The sequence below is a fragment of the Schistocerca piceifrons genome, chromosome 2 (genome assembly GCF_021461385.2).
Source record: "Schistocerca piceifrons isolate TAMUIC-IGC-003096 chromosome 2, iqSchPice1.1, whole genome shotgun sequence".
Classification (NCBI taxonomy): domain Eukaryota; kingdom Metazoa; phylum Arthropoda; class Insecta; order Orthoptera; family Acrididae; genus Schistocerca; species Schistocerca piceifrons.
The window spans coordinates 509611105-509630310 of record NC_060139.1 but is presented as its reverse complement, the minus strand read 5'-3'; the positions used below and the strand labels follow the sequence as shown (position 1 = coordinate 509630310).

The following is a 19206-nucleotide window of genomic DNA, read 5'->3' as shown; positions in this document are numbered from 1 at the left end:
CTGCGGCCGGCCAACTCTATTGAATCAACAGAAAAAAACTATTAATTTTGGTTGTACTTATGTCAAAGCGAAAGCTTGTAAAAAAAACATCTTTAACACAGTGATGATATATCAATTTTTGCTGTTGGATTATTGTTATATCTGAGAAATATGCAACACCAGAATTTCTTCTTCTTGTTCTGGCAGTGAGGTGACATAGATTTAATGTGTACCAGATATATATTATTGCCAATAAAAATTAATGTTGTATTTTGAACATGTTTTGTTGTGTAAAATTACAAACCTGTCGGCTCCTCTGTTTATATTAAATAGGGCAATTAATTTTTAGGCGTTTAAATTAAGTTGGAAGCGGCTGGTATGTTGACGCAGTGAACGAGCGCCGTAAGTGTTTTGTCGTTAGTTATTTTATTATTAACAAGTCGAGCCTGCATCTTACTTCTAAATCGGATTCAATTTTTACAAAACTATTTCTTTTGTACGAACGTTATCTACTTGTACGGCCATTCGTCACAAACCGACAACGCCGTTTTGGCCTTATGCTAATATTCATTTAGTCCAATAAAGGCAATGAATTGACTTCGTTCGAAGTAAAAATGAAGAAAGCTACAATACTTTCAATTGCAACTGAGGATAGTTGCACTTCCCCTTTGTTATTGCCTGTGGAGAGTGTATTTTTGCTTGAGACTTTATGATACTTTATAATCTGGAAAATCAATGAACCAAAGGAACCACTTCTCTCCATTTTCTTGGAACTTTTACATTTTTATTAATGGTTTGTTGCTCTCGTTGCATCGTAAATGTAACTCTGTGACTGGTTTCTAGTAGCAACTCTCTTGCTGTATTTATGTTATGATTTCCCTTGTTCCATAGAATGCATGTGAATTCCTAAGGACCAAACTGCAGGTCATCGGTCCCTAGACTGACGCACTACATAAACTACCTTATGCTAAGAACAGCACACGCACCCAAGCCCGAGGGAGGACTCGAACCTCCGGCGGGGGGAGGCGCGTGGTCCCTGACTTGACGCCTCAAACCACGCGGCCACTCCTCGCGGCTCAGTTCCCCTTACAATTCTCTTCCACAAGTCCAGTATAGAGACCATGCGACGATACTGTAATTTCAGTCTTTTTTATCGTACAAATTTTTTTCTAACGCTTTATCAAAATTTACTATGTTTTAAACGTTTTTATTCGTTTGGCAGAAGAATGGAGTATTGGAACCGCTGAAAATCCACCTCCTGCAAATATGAGGCGAGGGGCGTGAAGTAACAACAACTACAAAAAGAACGATATAATTCATTGGTATATTTTATACCATTTATTTTCAGAACGGATTTAACTTGAGGTTTTATGTATCACGAGGAATTTGTTTGTGAATTAATTTTAAAAAATGTTTCAAATGGCTCTTAGCACTATGGGACTTAACATCTATGGTCATCTGTCCCCTAGAACTTAGAACTACTTAAACCTAACTAACCTAAGGACATCACACAACACCCAGTCATTACGACGCAGAGAAAATCCTTGACCCAGCCGGGAATCGAGAACGCTACCGCACGACCACTAACTGCGGATCGCGAATTAATTACCACACCTGATGACGGCAATAAATTTCCAGAATCGGGACTTTGAATACTGTAGTACAAAGGCGATCTTGTCGTAATAAATTGTTATATAAGCATCAGCGGCTGCCCTTGTCCTATATTCTCGAGATAATGTGTCTGCGCGATGCAGCGTTATTATAAATGATATGCTTCGGCGACCTATGGGCAGCAGGTTGCGATCAAGTGCAGCAGAGCAGTAGGCGCAAATCTGGTCAGCCATGGTTTGTACTGTATGATCAGTGAGCTATTCTTCTGTTTTATGCCTGGTTGCTGCCACGCACAACCGTAACCTGCGTTTTCTCGCTCTCCTTGGACTGTAAAGACATGACAACTTCCGTAATTTCAGTTATTTCACAATGGTGCCATCAGTCAACTCGCAATATACGCACACAACGGTTGCGTGTGAAAAGATAACAAGCACACTGTTCCGATAATGCAGTACCCCCCCCCCCCTACCCCTCCACCGGTTCGGCCCGAAATACAACGACTTTGCTTTCCGCATAGGAACTGGTCGCCTGCTTTACCCATGGCACCAGTGAGCCATATATGTACAGGCAGCTCGTCATTCCCCTTTTATCCGTGATGCACGAAACACTTAGTGTCAAAATTATGCGTCACCTAAACGACCTTAACTGAAGCCCAAACGAACAGGTCAAGACGACTGAGAAAAAAAAAATGCACTGTAGAAATTGTGGAGCTGGCATTGGATCATCAGGTAGAAAATTAGTCGCGTTAGCTAGCCCGTGAATTTTCCTGAGACATAAATCACGGGACAGCGATAGCCACATAGCCTATACAGATGGCGGTAGTACTACGTAGGCCTACACAACGTATAAAAGTGCTGTGCAACGGCGAAGCTGTCTTTTTTTGCTAAAGTGATTGACGAGAAAAAGTTTCCGACGTGATTATGACCACACGATGAGAATTAACAAATTTTCAACGCGGTGTAGTATTTACTGCTAGATGCACGGAACACTTCATTTCGAAAACAGTTAGTGGATTACATTCCGATACCCATATTGTTAAGAGTGTGCCGAAAATACTAGCTTTCAGGCAATACCTCGTACCACGGACAAAGGCCTTCACTGAACGACCGAGGACAGTGGAGTTTGCGTAGAGTTGCCAGTGCTAAAATACAAGCAACACTACGTGAAATAAACGCAAAAATCAATTTGGAACGTACGACGAACGTATTCGTTAGGACAGCGCGGCTAAATTTGGCGTTAATGACCTATGGCAGCAGACGACCGACGCGAGTGCCTTTGCTAAGAGCGCAACATCGCCTGCACTTACCTCTCCTGGGCTCGTGACCACATTGGTTGGGCCGTAGATGACTGGAAAATCATGGCCAGGTCGGATGAGCCAATTTCAGTTGGTAAGAACTGATGAGTTCAAGTGTGGCACAGGCTCCATGGAGCCATGAACCCAATAAGGCACTGTGCAAGCTGGTGGCAGCTCCGTAATGGTGTGGGCTCTGATTACATGAATCATTGACTGTAAACTGTTCTCGGAGACATGGAGACTATAAGCAGCTAACCATGAACTTCATGTTACCAAACAACGATGGCATTTTTATGGATGACAATTCGTACACAAACTCCTGCACCGTCAACACTTGCACAGTTATGGACGCCTATAGAGGCGCATGGGTCAGAATTTCTTAATGGGACTTCCAACGACTTGTTGGTCTATGTTACGTCGAGGTGCAGCAATACGCCGAGAAAAAGGCCTGATATGGTATTAGGAGGTATCGCATGACTTTTTCACCTCAGTGTCTAGTGGGCAAAGTGGAGCAGCAAATACGTCCAAACTATAAATTAATATACATACAATGGAGGTCAATGTTTTCAAGCTAGAGCTGTTTTGTAGCAGGAATGTATTTTAATGTATCCATTAAAACTAGCGGTTGTCGCTATGACGTAAGGAATGTGTTTAAGTTGTTGTTGTGATGTTTAAGAGCTGTTTGTATCATTAAAAGTGTAGACATTCATTTCCAACCATTAGTTTGTTGTCTAACAGCGTTCTGTTTAGGATCTTTTAGTTTCTTCAGTTTTGCTTTAGACTAGATTTGCAGTGTCTGCCACAACGTCCTGTCTTGTGTCAGGCTAATCATCTCTCACTGGCACCTACTCTGAACGTCCTCAATTATTAATGTTACCGTTTTTGTTGTTGTTGTTGTTGTTGTTGTTGACATTCAGCTAGAAGACTGGTTAGATGCAGTTCTCCACGGTAGTCTGCCCTGTGGAAGCCTCTTCATGTCTGTGTCATTACAGCACCCTACATCCATTTGAACTTTATTACGATATTCGTGCCTTGGTGTCTCCCTCCGTTAGCAAACTGACGATGCTTTGACGCTTCAGGACGCGTCCTGTCAGTCGAGCACTTCTTTTAGTCGAGTTGTACTGTAATCTCTTTTCCTCTCCAGTTCAATTCGGTATCTCCTCTTTTAGTTCTTCGATTTCCCAGTTAACCTTCAGAATTATACTGTAACAGCATATCTCAAAAACTTCTGATCTCTTCTGGTCTGAAGTGTTTATCGGCTACGTTACACTCCCGAGCAAGGATATATTGCACGCATAAATCGTCATAAACGAATTCCTAACAATTAAATTTATACTCGATGTTAACAGACATCTCTTTTCTAGAAACGCTTTTCTAACTGCTCGCAATCAGTCTTAATTTGGACACCTGTTGTTTTGCCGCCGAAATAGCGAAACTCATCACTGATACAATTATATTATCATCAGCAGAAACTTGAAGTTTTTATTTCTTATTAGTGAACTTTAATTTCCTTTCAGAAATTTCCTTGGTTTCCCTTACAGCCTGCTCAATGTATAGATTAAATAGCAATGGAATTACCTCCTCAAATATTAATTCCTTTCCATGCTCTTCGAATCATAATTACAGCCTAGTTCCTGTTCAAAAAATTGTTGAAATGGCTCTAAGCACTATTGGAATTAACATCTGAGGTTATCAGTCCCCTAGGCTTAGAACTAAGTAAACCTAACTAACCTAAGGACACCACGCACATTCATGCCCGAGGCAGGATTCGAACCTGCTACTAGTTTCTGTTCAAGTTGTAAATAACCTTTATACACTTCACAATTCTTGTCCTCTATTGCTCCACTGTCCAATGAAAGTTATTCGCCGACGTCTTTGTACATGCCGCATCACTTCGTTCCTTAAATACGAGTAGATTTCCATAAATATCTCTCCTCGCCAGTCTTGCGGATAAGCTGCTCTTTCCTCATCTTATCTTTTCACTTAATTTTAGCGTATTTGTGGATCTTCACATCTCTTCTTATACGCTTTTCACCATATTTCTTGATCCACTTACATACAATTTCTTACTCAAACCAGGTGAAGCAGCACAGTAGTTAGCATACAACACTCGCATTCCGCAGCTGCAGCTCGTGGTCTGCATAGCACAGGTTCTCCCCATCCCATCAGTGGTGGCGAAGACGATCATGTCCACCTTAGCAAAGTTTTTGTGGAAAGGGGAGTTGTTTTGAGTGCCGGTGAAGACAGCAGTTTTGGATTCAAGCAGAGGAGGAATGGGACTAACTGACATCAAGTCTAAAGCGATGGCATTGTGTGTCGAACGAACATGGAGCATCATGTGTAACGATCCAGGGTGCATTACAACCAACCTATACGACATTGTCAGGCAAGAAAATGTAGAGCCAACGATAAATATACAAAAAATAAGTCTTAAACTAAAACATATTAGGAAGTATTATCTTGAACGAAGCTAACTCCTCAAAAAGTTTTTAAACTCCACAAACGTTACAGCAAAGGCGATTATAGCTGGAAGACGGAAACATGAAAGGAAAAATAACAAAGAAATTAAATATGCTGGGATAAAATGGAATTTGGTCTCGGAAAACATTAGTAATGATGTTCTTTCGTCTGACGTGAGTTCAGCGTGGTACAAGGTGGTCAATAGCATCACCAGAACTAATGAGCGTCTCTTTGCCATCGGTTTAAGTGACACTATCCTCTGTAGTAAATGCAACCTCGCTGATAGTGTGCCTCATCGTTACACATGTGGAGATCACATTATCAACTGGAGGTGGACCAGGGAGAAAATTGCTCCAATAACAAGAACTTCACTGAACAATGTACCGACTAACATTTTCTTCAGACCAGAGGAATGTTACTACCATCAGGCAAAAACTAAAGCAGTGATTTGGTTAATGGGCAAATATACAAGTTACATTTTTAACAATATTGGGAGCGATGAACATATTCGAGAAAACACTTAAGTATCAGAATCACAATAGTAAATATGGTAACATGCTCCGAATTGTCTTCAACAGAATGGGTATAGGTTAGGGACACGTGGATTCCTCGTGGAGAGGGGATGGGTTGGGTCACGTTCCGACCCTAACCTTACCTGCAAGTCACACATGAGAAATAAATCAGTAGTACAGCAGATACAAGGATATGACGGCAAATATCTGGTGTCTTTTAAAGGAAGATCCTTAACTCCCTACAGATGCGTTTAGAAGGCTGGAACTGACAAAAATACCAAGGCAGTGAAGGACTTTGCTATGTCACTGTTCGGGAGTGCTCTCCTGTCCACGTAATTTACCTTGGAACGAACACGCATCAAGGATTTACTGAATGATTCATATGGGTCTGGAAAATGATGATGAGGAACCTCAGGCTGCAGAAGAAGAAAACGTGCATACTGAACTGCCACCAGTTGAAGGTGACAATGAAGTTACTAATAATGTGTGCTACTGCTAAAGACTGAATATCATTCCACATTCTATGACTGCTGTAATTTATGACTGCAGTTGTCACCTTATATATGTCATTTCATTGTAAGCTAGCCATTTTTGTTACTGTTTTGTGGAATAAAGAAAAAAGTGGCTAGCGTTGCTATCTCTCGATCATGGAGTCCCGGGTTCGATTCCCGGCCGTGTTTGGAAATTTCTCTGTACAAGGACTGGGTGTTCGTGTTGTCCTAATCATTTTATCATCATTTGTAAAAATGTACCGATTGGGAATTTGTACGGGCGCTGATGACCGCGCAGTTGAGCGCCGCACAAATCAAACATCATCATCGTCATCGCATTCGGTAAAAAGGCGGTTCATATCTTGGTCTAGCCAGACTGACATTTTCCTAAATCGTTTATGGCAAATATAGGAATGGTTCCTTCAGGTAGGACACGGCCGGTTGCCTATCGTTACATTCTTGCAATTTAAGCTTGTGCTCTGTCTGTAATGAGATACTCGTAGAAGGCACGGTAAACAATAACCTTTCATTTATTCCTCCGATTAAAGCCGGTAATGATACTAATGAAGTTCTTCTGACGAAGAATGGCCTACCCCTTGGCTAATTTGATTGTTACGTCCCCCGTATTTCACCTGAAATACGTTACTTTCGTTCGAAGGTGGCAAAATTACTTCGTCTACTACATATTCCTAAATTCTCATTTTAGGTTCGTCGCCTTTCTCATTTCTGACGCTCAAGAGACCGTTCATTCCCTTCAAAAAATTCTCCAATTCTCCCGGACTTTCACCGAGGACAGAAATATCGTCAGTGAATCTTATAATTTCTACCCTTTCACCTGGATTTTACTTCTACTTCTGACATTTTACTCATTGCTTCTTTTGGTCAGATAATAAAAATTTACATCTTGTTACGCCCTTTTTAATCCGTAATCTTCTCTTTTGGTCTTCCATTCGTATTATTTTCTCTTGACTCTGCCCACTGTATATACTCGTCTTCGCCTATCAGTCGTTTAATTTTTACCATATAGGTTTCCGATAGCCAATGTACATACTTCAAAGTGGACAGCAAAAGCTATGTAACAAATGTATGTACACTCATGAGTCAAAACATTGTGAGGACTGCTAAATAGCTTGCTTCTCCGTTTTTGGAACGAAATACACCACTGATTCTGGGTATCACGGATCCGACAATTTGTTGGTAGTTTTGTGGAGGTATATGATATTATATGTCTACGAAAAGGTCATGTGATTTGCGTATACAAGGGGCCGCTGATTTGCGTACACGGTGATTGTGACCCATATGTGTTCCATAGAATTTACATCAGGCGAATTTGATCTCCGAGACATCCACTTGAGTTCACTATAATGCTCTACAAACCACTGTAGCATGTTTCTGGCTCCGAGACATGGATATTTATACTGCTGAAAGCTGACATCGCCGTAGGGGAAGACATCAAGCACGAAGGGACTCAGATGATTTGCAACTGTCAGCGCGTCTTAAATTACTGCCACAGGTTCCATGCAAACGCAAGAGCATTCCTCCCATACACAATACTGCTCACACCAGCCTGCGTCCGTCGCGCGATGCACTTTTCGAGTCGCCGTTCGCCTCGATGACGGTGTTTGTGGAGACGACCATTGGCGTAGTGTAACAAAAATGTGATTAACCCGAAGAGCCGACACGTTTTCATTGATCCATGGTCGAATCCCCATGGTCCCGTGCCCACTGCAGTCGTAACTGACGATGTCGTTTGGTCAATATGTGAACACGTAGGGGCGGCGCTGCGCAGCTGCACGTTCAGCGATGGACGATCAACGGCATGTTCCTAAATACTTGTGCGTGCACCACCATTGTGCTCTTTTGGCAGAGATGCCACAGACCGCCATCTGTTGTACAGATATGCTTCCGAACCCCATGTTCTGTGAAGACACGGCTACGTCCAAGAATTTTGTGATTAATGCCACTTTCACTGTCCTACCTTTTTCCATAGATGCTCACGACAGTAGAACGTGAATATTCGACCAGCTTCGCCATTTTCGAGATACTCGTTCACAAGCTTTGCATAATAATAATCTTCCCTTTGTCGAAGTCGCTTATCTCAATGGGGTCTCCCCATTTACAGCCCGTATCTACTCTAGGGTGAACCCCATTTGTGTCTGCTCCGCTTACACACTTTTCTTACAGCGTTTCATGACCGCCGCCGCCCCCCCCCCCACCCCCCACCCCCCGCCCAAAACCGAAACGCCCCAAACGGTATCCATCGTCACAGTGGGCATTGCATTGCTCATAATGTTTTGGCTTATCAATTTGTGCATGCGTGTAATAAGTGACAATGCTAATGTAACTCAACAGTGTTAACAGAGTTCGTACATTAATGATACGTGACAGACGTATGGATGCGAACAAGATAATTTGAGACTGTGACTTCAGGTCCTTTGTCCCAATTGCGTGAAGTATGCGCACTGTACTTGTAGCATCATAAAGCGTTACTTACCGCCGGCGTAGGCGAAGCCTTCCTGCGACGTGACACCGAATATGATGGGCACAGGGGTAAACTTGCCGCTGCTTATGATGTCCGCCGGGTCTTCGGTCATCAGTGCGCCTTCAGTGCCCGCCGGCTCCAGCGTCGGCAGGAAAGGGAACATGTCTTGCAACGTCTTTTCCTGGGAACCCACGTTGTTTTTAGTGCGGCGTCGTGGTTCTCATAATGCTCTCACAATAAGTGTGTTTCTGTTTAACTTAACGGACACTTCCCGCTACAAGATAAAATTACTTCGGACCAATCGTCCCATTCAATACCAGAGAATTTATAAAAATTATATTAAATCTATCAGCTGTCATTGTGTTTTACATGTTTTCGTTTTGGTCTGCCTAATATTACCTTTTATTGGCAGTGACATTCTGTCGGGAATTGCTTCCATCAGCTAATCCAACAACATGAAGACTATTAAACTTACGTTTTGAAATGTTTCGTGAAACATTTGTTGAATCAATGGGGCTGTTTCAGTGAAAACACGGTTCACACAACTAGTTTCACTCAAAAGATGACGTTGTAATTACTATGAAGTAATTGAAGGGGTGAGAATGATACACTCCAAAACCATGCTTTGCTCAAAATAGGTTTTTTGTGTTAAATGGTTCAAATGGCTCTGAGCACTATGGGACTTGACTGCTCACGTCATCAGTCCCCTAGAACTTAGGACTACATAAACCTAACCAACCTAAGGACAGTACACGCATCCATGCCCGAGGCAGGATTCGAACCTGCGACCGTAGAGATAGCACGTTTCCAGACTGTAGCGCCTAGAACCGCTCGGCCACTCGGCCGACATTTTGTGTTAGTTGAAATTCAATTCAACAGAGAAAGCTACTGCGAAAATACTTTAACTTTCACGCAGTAGATGGCAGAACAGTTCACACTAGTTCTCATAGAGGGAGGAAGTAGTCTTTTTCGTGCGTGACACAACTCCCATGAACCATGGACCTTGCCGTTGGTGGGGAGGCTTGCGTGCCTCAACGATACAGATGGCCGTACCGTAGGTGCAACCACAACGGAGGAGTATCTGTTGAGAGGCCAGACAAACAAGTGATTCCTGAAGAGGGGCAGCAGCATTTTCAGTAGTTGCAGGGGCAACAGTCTGGATGATTGACTGATCTGGCCTTGTAACATTAACCAAAACGGCCTTGCTGTGCTGGTACTGCGAACGGCTGAAAGCAAGGGGAAACTACAGCCGTAATTTTTCCCGAGGACATGCAGCTTTACTGTATGATTAAATGATGATGGCGTCCTCTTGGGTAAAATATTCCGGAGGTAAAATAGTCCCCCATTCGGATCTCCGGGCGGGGACTACTCAAGAGGACGTCGTTATCAGGAGAAAGAAAACTGGCGTTCTACGGATCGGAGAGTGGAATGTCAGATCCCTTAAGCGGGCAGGTAGGTTAGAAAATTTAAAAAGGGAAATGGATAGGTTAAAGTTAGATATAGTGGGAATTAGTGAAGTTCGGTGGCAGAAGGAACAAGACTTTTGGTCAGGTGATTACAGGGTTATAAATACAAAATCAAATAGAGGTAATGCAGGAGTAGGTTTAATAACGAATAAAGAAATAGGAGTGCGGGTTACTTACTACAAACAGCATAGCGAACGCATTATTGTGGCCAAGATAGACACAAAGTCCATGCCTACTACAGTAGTACAAGTTTATATGCCAACTAGCTCTGCAGATGATGAAGAAATCGATGAAATGTATGACGAGATAAAAGAAATTATTCAGGTAGTGAAGGGAGACGAAAATTTAATAGTCATGGGTGACTGGAATTCGTCAGTAGGAAAAGGGAGAGATGGAAACATAGAAGGTGAATATGGATTGGGGGGAAGAAATGAAAGAGGAAGCCGCCTTGTAGAATTTTGCACAGAGCATAACTTAATCATAGCTAACACTTGGTTCAAGAATCATAAAAGAAGGTTGTATACCTGGAAGAATCCTGGAGATACTAAAAGGTATCAGATAGATTATATAATGGTAAGACAGAGATTTAGGAACCAGGTTTTAAATTGTAAGACATTTCCAGGGGCAGATATGGATTCTGACCACAATCTCTTGGTTATGAACTGCAGATTGAAACTGAAGAAACTGCAAAATGGTGGGAATTTAAGGAGATAGGACCTAAATAGACTGAAAGAACGAGAGGTTGTAGAGAGTTTCAGGGAGAGCATAAGGGAACATTTGACAGGAATGGGGGAAAGAAATACAGTAGAAGAAGAATGGGTAGCTCTGAGGGATGAAGTAGTGAAAGCAGCAGACGATCAAGTAGGTAAAAAGACGAGGGCTAATAGAAATCCTTGGGTAACAGAAGAAATATTGAATTTAATTGATGAAAGGAGAAAATATAAAAATGCAGTAAATGAAGCACGCAAAAAGGAATACAAACGTCTCAAAAATGAGATCGACAGGAAGTGCAAAATGGCTAAGCAGGGATGGCTAGAGGACACATGTAAGGATGTAGAGGCTTGTCTCACTAGGGGTAAGATAGATACTGCCTACAGGAAAATTAAAGAGGCCTTTGGAGAGAAGAGAACCACTTATATGAATATCAAGAGCTCAAATGGCAACCCAGTTCTAAGCAAAGAGGGGAAGGCAGAAAAGAGGAAGGAGTATATAGAGGGTTTATACAAGGGCGATGTACTTGAGGACAATATTATGGAAATGGAAGAGGTTGTAGATGAAGATGAAATGGGAGATACGATACTGCATGAAGAGTTTGACAGATCACTGAAAGACCTGAGTCGAAACAAGGCCCCGGGAGTAGACAACATTCCATTAGAACTACTGACGGCCTTGGGAGAGCCAGTCCTGACAAAACTCTACCATCCGGTGAGCAAGATGTATGAGACAGGTGAAATATCCTCAGACTTCAAGAAGAATATAATAATTCCAATCCCAAAGAAAGCAGGTGTTGACAGATGTGAAAATTACCGAACTATCAGTTTAATTAGTCACAGCTGCAAAATACTAACGCGAATTATTTACAGACGAATGGAAAAACTGGTAGAAGCGGACCTCGGGGAAGATCAGTTTGGATTCCGTAGAAATGTTGGAACACGTGAGGCAATACTAACCTTACAACTTATCTTAGAAGAAAGATTAAGAAAAGGCAAACCTACGTTTCTAGCATTTGTAGACTTAGAGAAAGCTTTTGACAATGCTAACTGGAATACTCTCTTTCACATTGTGAAGGTGGCAGGGGTAAAATACAGGGAGCGAAAGGCTATTTACAATTTGTACAGAAACCAGATGGCAGTTATAAGAGTCGAGGGGCATGAAAGGGAAGCAGTGGTTGGGAAACGAGTGAGACAGGGTTGTAGCCTCTCCCCGATGTTATTCAATCTGTATATTGAGCAAGCAGTAAAGGAAACAAAAGAAAAATTCGGAGTAGGTATTAAAATTCATGGAGAAGAAGAAAAAACTTTGAGGTTCGCCGATGACATTGTAATTCTGTCAGAGACAGCAAAGGACTTGGAAGAGCAGTTGAACGGAATGGACAGTGTCTTGAAAGGAGGATATAAGATGAACATCAACAAAAGCAAAATGAGGATAATGGAATGTAGTCGAATTAAGTCGGGTGATGCTGAGGGAATCAGATTAGGAAATGAGACACTTAAAGTAGTAAAGGAGTTTTGCTATTTAGGGAGTAAAATAACTGATGATGGTCGAAGTAGAGAGGATACAAAATGTAGACTGGCAATGGCAAGGAAGTCGTTTCTGAAGAAGAGAAATTTGTTAACATCGAATATAGATTTAAGTGTCAGGAAGTCGTTTCTGAAAGTTTTTGTATGGAGTGTAGCCACGTATGGAAGTGAAACATGGACGATAACTAGTATGGACAAGAAGAGAATAGAAGCTTTCGATATGTGGTGCTACAGAAGAATGCTGAAGATAAGGTGGGTAGATCACGTAACTAATGAGGAGATATTGAATATGATTGAGGAGAAGAGAAGTTTGTGGCACAAGTTGACCAGAAGAAGGGATCGGTTGGTAGGACATGTTTTGAGGCATCAAGGGATCACAAATTTAGCATTGGAGGGCAGCGTGGAGGGTAAAAATCGTAGAGGGAGACCAAGAGATGAACACACTAAGCAGATTCAGAAGGATGTAGGTTGCAGTAGATACTGGGAGATGAAGAAGCTTGCACAGGGTAGAGTAGCATGGAGAGCTGAATCAAACCATTCTCAGGACTGAAGACCACAACAACAACCAAAAAGAAGATTCTGAGACAGAATTGGCCAGTTCTGGGGAAGATTATTCGTCGAGTGGAAGTAGGTATTGACCCTCTGATAAATATTCATCCGAATATTACGTGGTAAGTCGAAAATACTTCCTTTTTTAAACATTTGAAACACTGAGTCATCAGACTGAACCATAAAAAAAATTATAATTTTAATATTATAAGTCTATTTGTATAATATATTCAGGTATGTTATATGTGTTAAAGTGCCTTTGGTCTTTCTCATTCTGAATACTTTCTTTGGTTTAGGAAGCTGATGAATGTAAAAGGTGTGCTGAAGTATCACCTGCTAAAGAGCCTGAAGGCAGAACGAAAGGATGAAATATTTGCAACTGCAAAAGGAAAAATGTAAACGTCATAGAAATTGTGGCAGATAGCACATATCTGATAAAACAGGACAAACTGTTGGTGATAAAATTCATGTTCCTGGATGTAAAAGTAAAAACGAGTGTTGGGAGCAAATTTTATCAATGTGTAGAGCAGATACTTAATTTTTTTTGTGGGGGTGGATATGGATGATTTCAATTGCCGAAGTAATTACCTACTGAGCAATATTAAGATGAAACAAGTGCAAAGAAGGTAACTATGATTAATGAAAATTTGAAATTAATTTTTATATCATGCAATTCTTATAAATAAAATATTATCTTGATTAATATATTTTAATTTTTTAATACCCAAATAAAAGGAAACACACAGTTTCACATCAAATGGTTACTCTTTTGTATCAGGTTAAGGTTAATGGCTGTAATATCTTGGTATGCATAGAAGCATTTTTGAGTGTGTATGGACTTCAGAACAATCAAGGACATCTGAAGAACTTACAAAAACAATTGTCGGATGGACACTCCATTTCTCCAAAACTCAGAAGAGGTATTTAAAGATATATCAATATTGCTTATCAGAAAAACGAAAATTTTGTTCTATTCTGTTTAATTATCTAGTGTTTTTCTTCAAGTATCATAATCAAACATAAATTCACTAATTTTCTCTGACCTGGGCACTTACCATTAAAAAGGGAATACATCAAGGAAGATTTCACCAGAAACAGTTCAGACAGTTCGCAACTTCTTAAATAATATACCTAAGTATGTCAGTCATTACAGCCACTCACAGAACCCTAATAAAGTGTACTTCGAACATGACATGTCTATTTCTTCATTATATGAAGCACATTATTTGCAAAATCTTGAAGAAATTTCTAATTCAAACAAAAAATGCACAACTGACAAACTCTGAACATAAGATCAGAAGATTAAAAATTGAAATCGACCTTATCATGCTAATGCATTTTCTAGACAACACATCATTATATAGCTTTCCAAGCTAGCTAGATAAAATCCTGAGAAACATCTATGACAAACATTTCTAACACCAAGGCTGACATCTGGGCCTACAACCTATAAGAGGAAGTTGCCCACATATAATTCTGGTATTCATCATTATGGATCTGAAAAGGGACATATGTTCGTGTGGACTGAAGATGAAGTAAAGCTTGGATCTGACGAGGTAAACTGTCTGATAAAATTCCTAGAACTAGAAAAGTCTCAAGCAAACATTCTTCACATTATCAGTGATAAATGCAGAGGCCAAGACAAATCTGGGCAATTGTTGCACTGGAGAGCTCACCAGTGCATTGAAAATTTATAGCCATTGAACATTGGTTTCCACGAGTTGGAAACACACGATTGCCCTGTGACTGAGATTTCGGTCGAATTGAGCAGCACGTTAAGAACAGAAACCTCACTGTGTACACCCCCAATGACTGGATTACAGTCATTAGAAAATCGTGCAAGAAGAAGCTATTTTCTGTCGTTAAAATGAAGCAAGCAGACTTTATAGATCTGTCACCTGTACAGATAAATATTGTAAAGAAGGACAAACATGGTGATGGATCTCAGTTCCGATTTTCTGAAGCCACAGCTTTTCGTTTTGATGAAAGAATGCCATCATACAAGTGAAGTACCAGTACACTAATTCTGAAGAATTCAGATCTGTAAATATCACCAGAAAATGATGAGCACATCAGGAGTTTAGCCCATTTTCAGTTATCTAGGAAATACTTAAAAGACATTTCAATTTGAAACAAAAAACTTGAAGATGTTATGTCATTAGTGCCATACGCACATACGCCACTAGAATAATTTCACCAGTTCTAGCTCACTAGCTCAATATTAAAATAAATTCTGTATAAGTAACTTGACTGATATTTTTTTTAAAAATTCAGTATATTTGATTAACTTAACCAATTTCATAACATTAACTTTACAATAATACAACTAATTACATTCACTCTGATTTCTAAACCCATTTACTTCATTTAAAACACACCTTTAACACAGTAACATGTATTAATTAAAACACTAAGTTATTTTTTTAAATTTTAAACTATGAATGTAAGCCAATTAATTAAAATGTATTAGTTAACAAAAATAAGTTATTTTTTTAAAAAATCACATTGTGAAGGTTAATAAATAAATAAAATGTAATAGTTAATGAAAGTAAAGAATTTTGAAAATTTTACAATGTAAATGTAATAAAAAAAATAAAAAAAAATTTTAACAAAGGTAAATTATATTAAAAAGCATTCATTGTTAGTAAGTTTATAAGTTTTTCATTCATTTATATAGTAGCAATTAATAATGAAATCTCTTCAGTAAGTAATCTATGTTGTGCATCGTATGTAAGATTCTTTTTACCATACATAATTGCATAGGCAAGTGTATCATTTGGAGTTTTATCATTAAAAGTTGCACTAAGTTTCATAGTTGATTTTTGTGGAGTTACAATTTTTTTTCTACAGCTCATATTGATAACATAAATTGGACAATTAGTTATAAAACAATATGGATTACTATCAACATCTGATTTTAGTAAGTAATTCTTAAAATCTAGAAATGGATCATATGCTAATTTTTTTATTCAAAAAGATTAGAACACCCAAAATATCAAGAATTCATGTAAAAAAACGAAGATAAATTTAATAAACAAATTGTTAGTTTCAATGAAAATAAGTGAAACGATTTTATTTAATTAGATGAATGCAACGAAAATTCAGTTGTTGCATTTGATGACTTTATTATAGAAAATCTATATATTGCTAGAAATTATTTTACTAGAGGTAGACACAATCGTATAGATTGCTTTTATTTAGCTCAATGTTATTCAAAAATACCAAAAAACTTAGTAAGAATCTGTTTACATTTTTTAAATATTTTTAGTCAAGATGAAACAAATTTCAAACATATTTACCATACGTTTGTTACTGCAGATTTAAAGTTTGGTAACTTAAAATAATAGTGTACTAAATGATGAATTTGGTGTTGCAACAACAGATATGTCTAGAAAACCAAATGAAGTTAAGTTTTTAAATAAAATACAGACACTTCTCAACAACTTAAACATTAAACACAAACATTAAACGTTAAACATTAACATTAACTTAAGGGAAACACAAACATTAATATAAATTTAAACATAAACATAAACATTAATCATAAATATAAATATAAACATAAACATAATTAATGTTTTTTCTTCATTAAAACATGTTTGCAAAGTATAATGAAAAAGATGGTAAACAAGCTAAACAAAATAGACAGTTATTTGAAGAAAAATAAAGAACAATTTAAGCTTTGGAAATAGCAATCAGGAACAGAATATGAGAAATATAAAAGAAATAGATCAAACTGTTATTGATGCTACTGAGAAATTCAAACAAAGTATTGAAGGTTTGCATGATAATGTTTTTAAAGCAATTGAAGAAAGTAGAGTAGTTGAAAAATAAGTGATTCCATAACATTGTATAGAAGGTTTTGGAGATGAACCACCAATTGAAAAAACAACAGATAGGTCTGATGATATACCTGGAAAATATAATTATACATTAACTGAAACAAAAATTAAAGATACATTTAAAAAATACCAAGAAAAAGAACATAAAAATATAATTGAAACTAAAAAGATAAATGTTAGTGAAAGAATATTAAAGTATATATAAGTCATAGTGAAGATAAAGTATTCGTTTTAACACCTGTTGGTATCTTTAAAATTTGTTATTTTACCTGTAGAATTAAAGGTGATAAGTTAACAATTGGTAAAACAACATGTGAAGGTTAAGATAGATTAATGAGACTTTTGACTGAAAAACAAATTTCTATATATGGTTTAAATGAGAAGTGTAATGGTGAATATTTATGAAATTATGCAGATATATTATTAAATTCAGGAGTATTATATTTTGATAATAATCGAAATAAAAGATCATAAAGTAGAGGTAATAAATATAAATATTTAAAAACACCAATTGTTGATGATTATTTTACAAACTTACAAACTTAAGAAGAGCAACTATAGATGATACAGATATTAGTTCCCCTGAAAAACCAAAAAGTGAAGGTTTAGATAAAAAATATACAGATAAAGCAATTGAATCTGTTTGGTTGAAAGATGTTGGACAATTAATTGAAAATATTAGCTGTAATTTATGGTGAAGAACTAGCAGGAAATAGAAATTAACATAATGAAAAAGCTAATATTACACAAATATTAACAAACAATTTTATCGATTTTAAAATTGAAAATGCAATTAGAATTCCATATTTAATTAAATTGTTATATAATCATACAACACACATTTTGGCAAAGTGATAAATATGGAAAAGGATTAGTAAATTGTTTAATTAACAAATTACCCTGTGAAATACATCTTCCAGGTTACAAATTTTGTGGTCCAGCTACAAAATTAGAAGAATGGTTAGCTTATAGAGATAAAGATTTAGAAAAAAGACATCTAGCTGATAAAGAACTTCAGTTAGCTGCAAAAGAAATGATATACGCCAATTATGCTTCATTTGGTGAAAAAATGCAGCAACAGTTGTTAGAGGAATAATGTATGGAAAAGAAAATTTGGTATGGGAATTAATGTTGATGAAAATGGTTGGGGATTATAAAAATTTGTAAGAATATTTAACCTATATAAAAATTCTTGATAACTTTTTAATCTATATTAATTTTTAACTATATGAATTTTTAACTATATAAAAATCTTTATTAAATTTTTAACTATACAACTATAACTATATAAATGAATAACATTTCAATTGATAATCTTAGGTACCTATTGGTTTATTACCAAAAAAATTCATTAGATTTGTGAAAAATATTTTTTAACAAAATGATAATTATTTAATAGATGGATAAGAATTATTATTTAATTTGTAATGAATCACAAAAGAAAATTGGTTTATTATTTAGTTCATCAATCAGTTAGCTTTTAAAAAATCAGTTGTTGAATTGAATTAATTTTCTATTTTGTTCAACATTCTGTTAGTTTACTTTTTAGTTTAACAATCAATTAGTTTTAATAATTTATTTAATTAATCATAATAGATTATTATTTAATAAATAATATATCATAAAGTGAAAGCTTTCTTATTCTTAATCCTAGGTGATGAAAAATAAATTTGAAAACTTAATAAACCACAGAATAATGTCGATAGAGAGGTAAAAATAAAACCCCATGTCATACCAAGCATTTGTGTCATTGTACCTCTCTATTTACATTATTCCATGATTTATACAATTTTCAAATTTATACTGACTTTTTGATCACCCAGTATATTCTAAAGTACACTTCTTACATTTATTTTTATGTTTATCTATATGTGAAGGATTTATCAATCAAAATCTTTAATCTCTTGACAACTTTTACCATTCTTTGTAGATTTAGATACTTATTCAGCTACAACTTCTCCATTATTCATTGTAGATGTATATGTTTCTTCATTTACAATTTCTTCATTATTCATTGCTAATAATATTTTTCAATGTTCTTCACTTGGATTTCATAGTAAATGTTTTTTAAAATAATATTTAGCAACACTGTTTCCACATATACATGGGTTTGATTTTTATAGTAATTTTTTCATGATATTTATGTATACATAATATACATATTGTTCTATAACTATCTTTTCTATAGTTCTGAAAAGTAAAATTATGAATTGATTTCTCTGTATTACAATATTTACAAATTTTAGATTCCACACTAGACTCTTGTTGAACCTGCTCCAT

General features: G+C 37.3%; 1 protein-coding gene across 2 annotated transcripts in view; it reads right to left on the bottom strand.

Annotated features, from left to right (window-relative positions):
* The window catches only part of LOC124777279 (esterase E4-like), a 123915-nt gene that overhangs the window by 17901 nt on the left and 86808 nt on the right, over window positions 1-19206 (bottom strand). For both annotated transcript variants that reach the window (XM_047252621.1, XM_047252620.1), the window contains exon 6: window positions 8842-9010. In XM_047252621.1, coding sequence (XP_047108577.1) covers window positions 8842-9010 — 169 coding nt within the window. The remainder of the gene's footprint in view (window positions 1-8841; window positions 9011-19206) is intronic.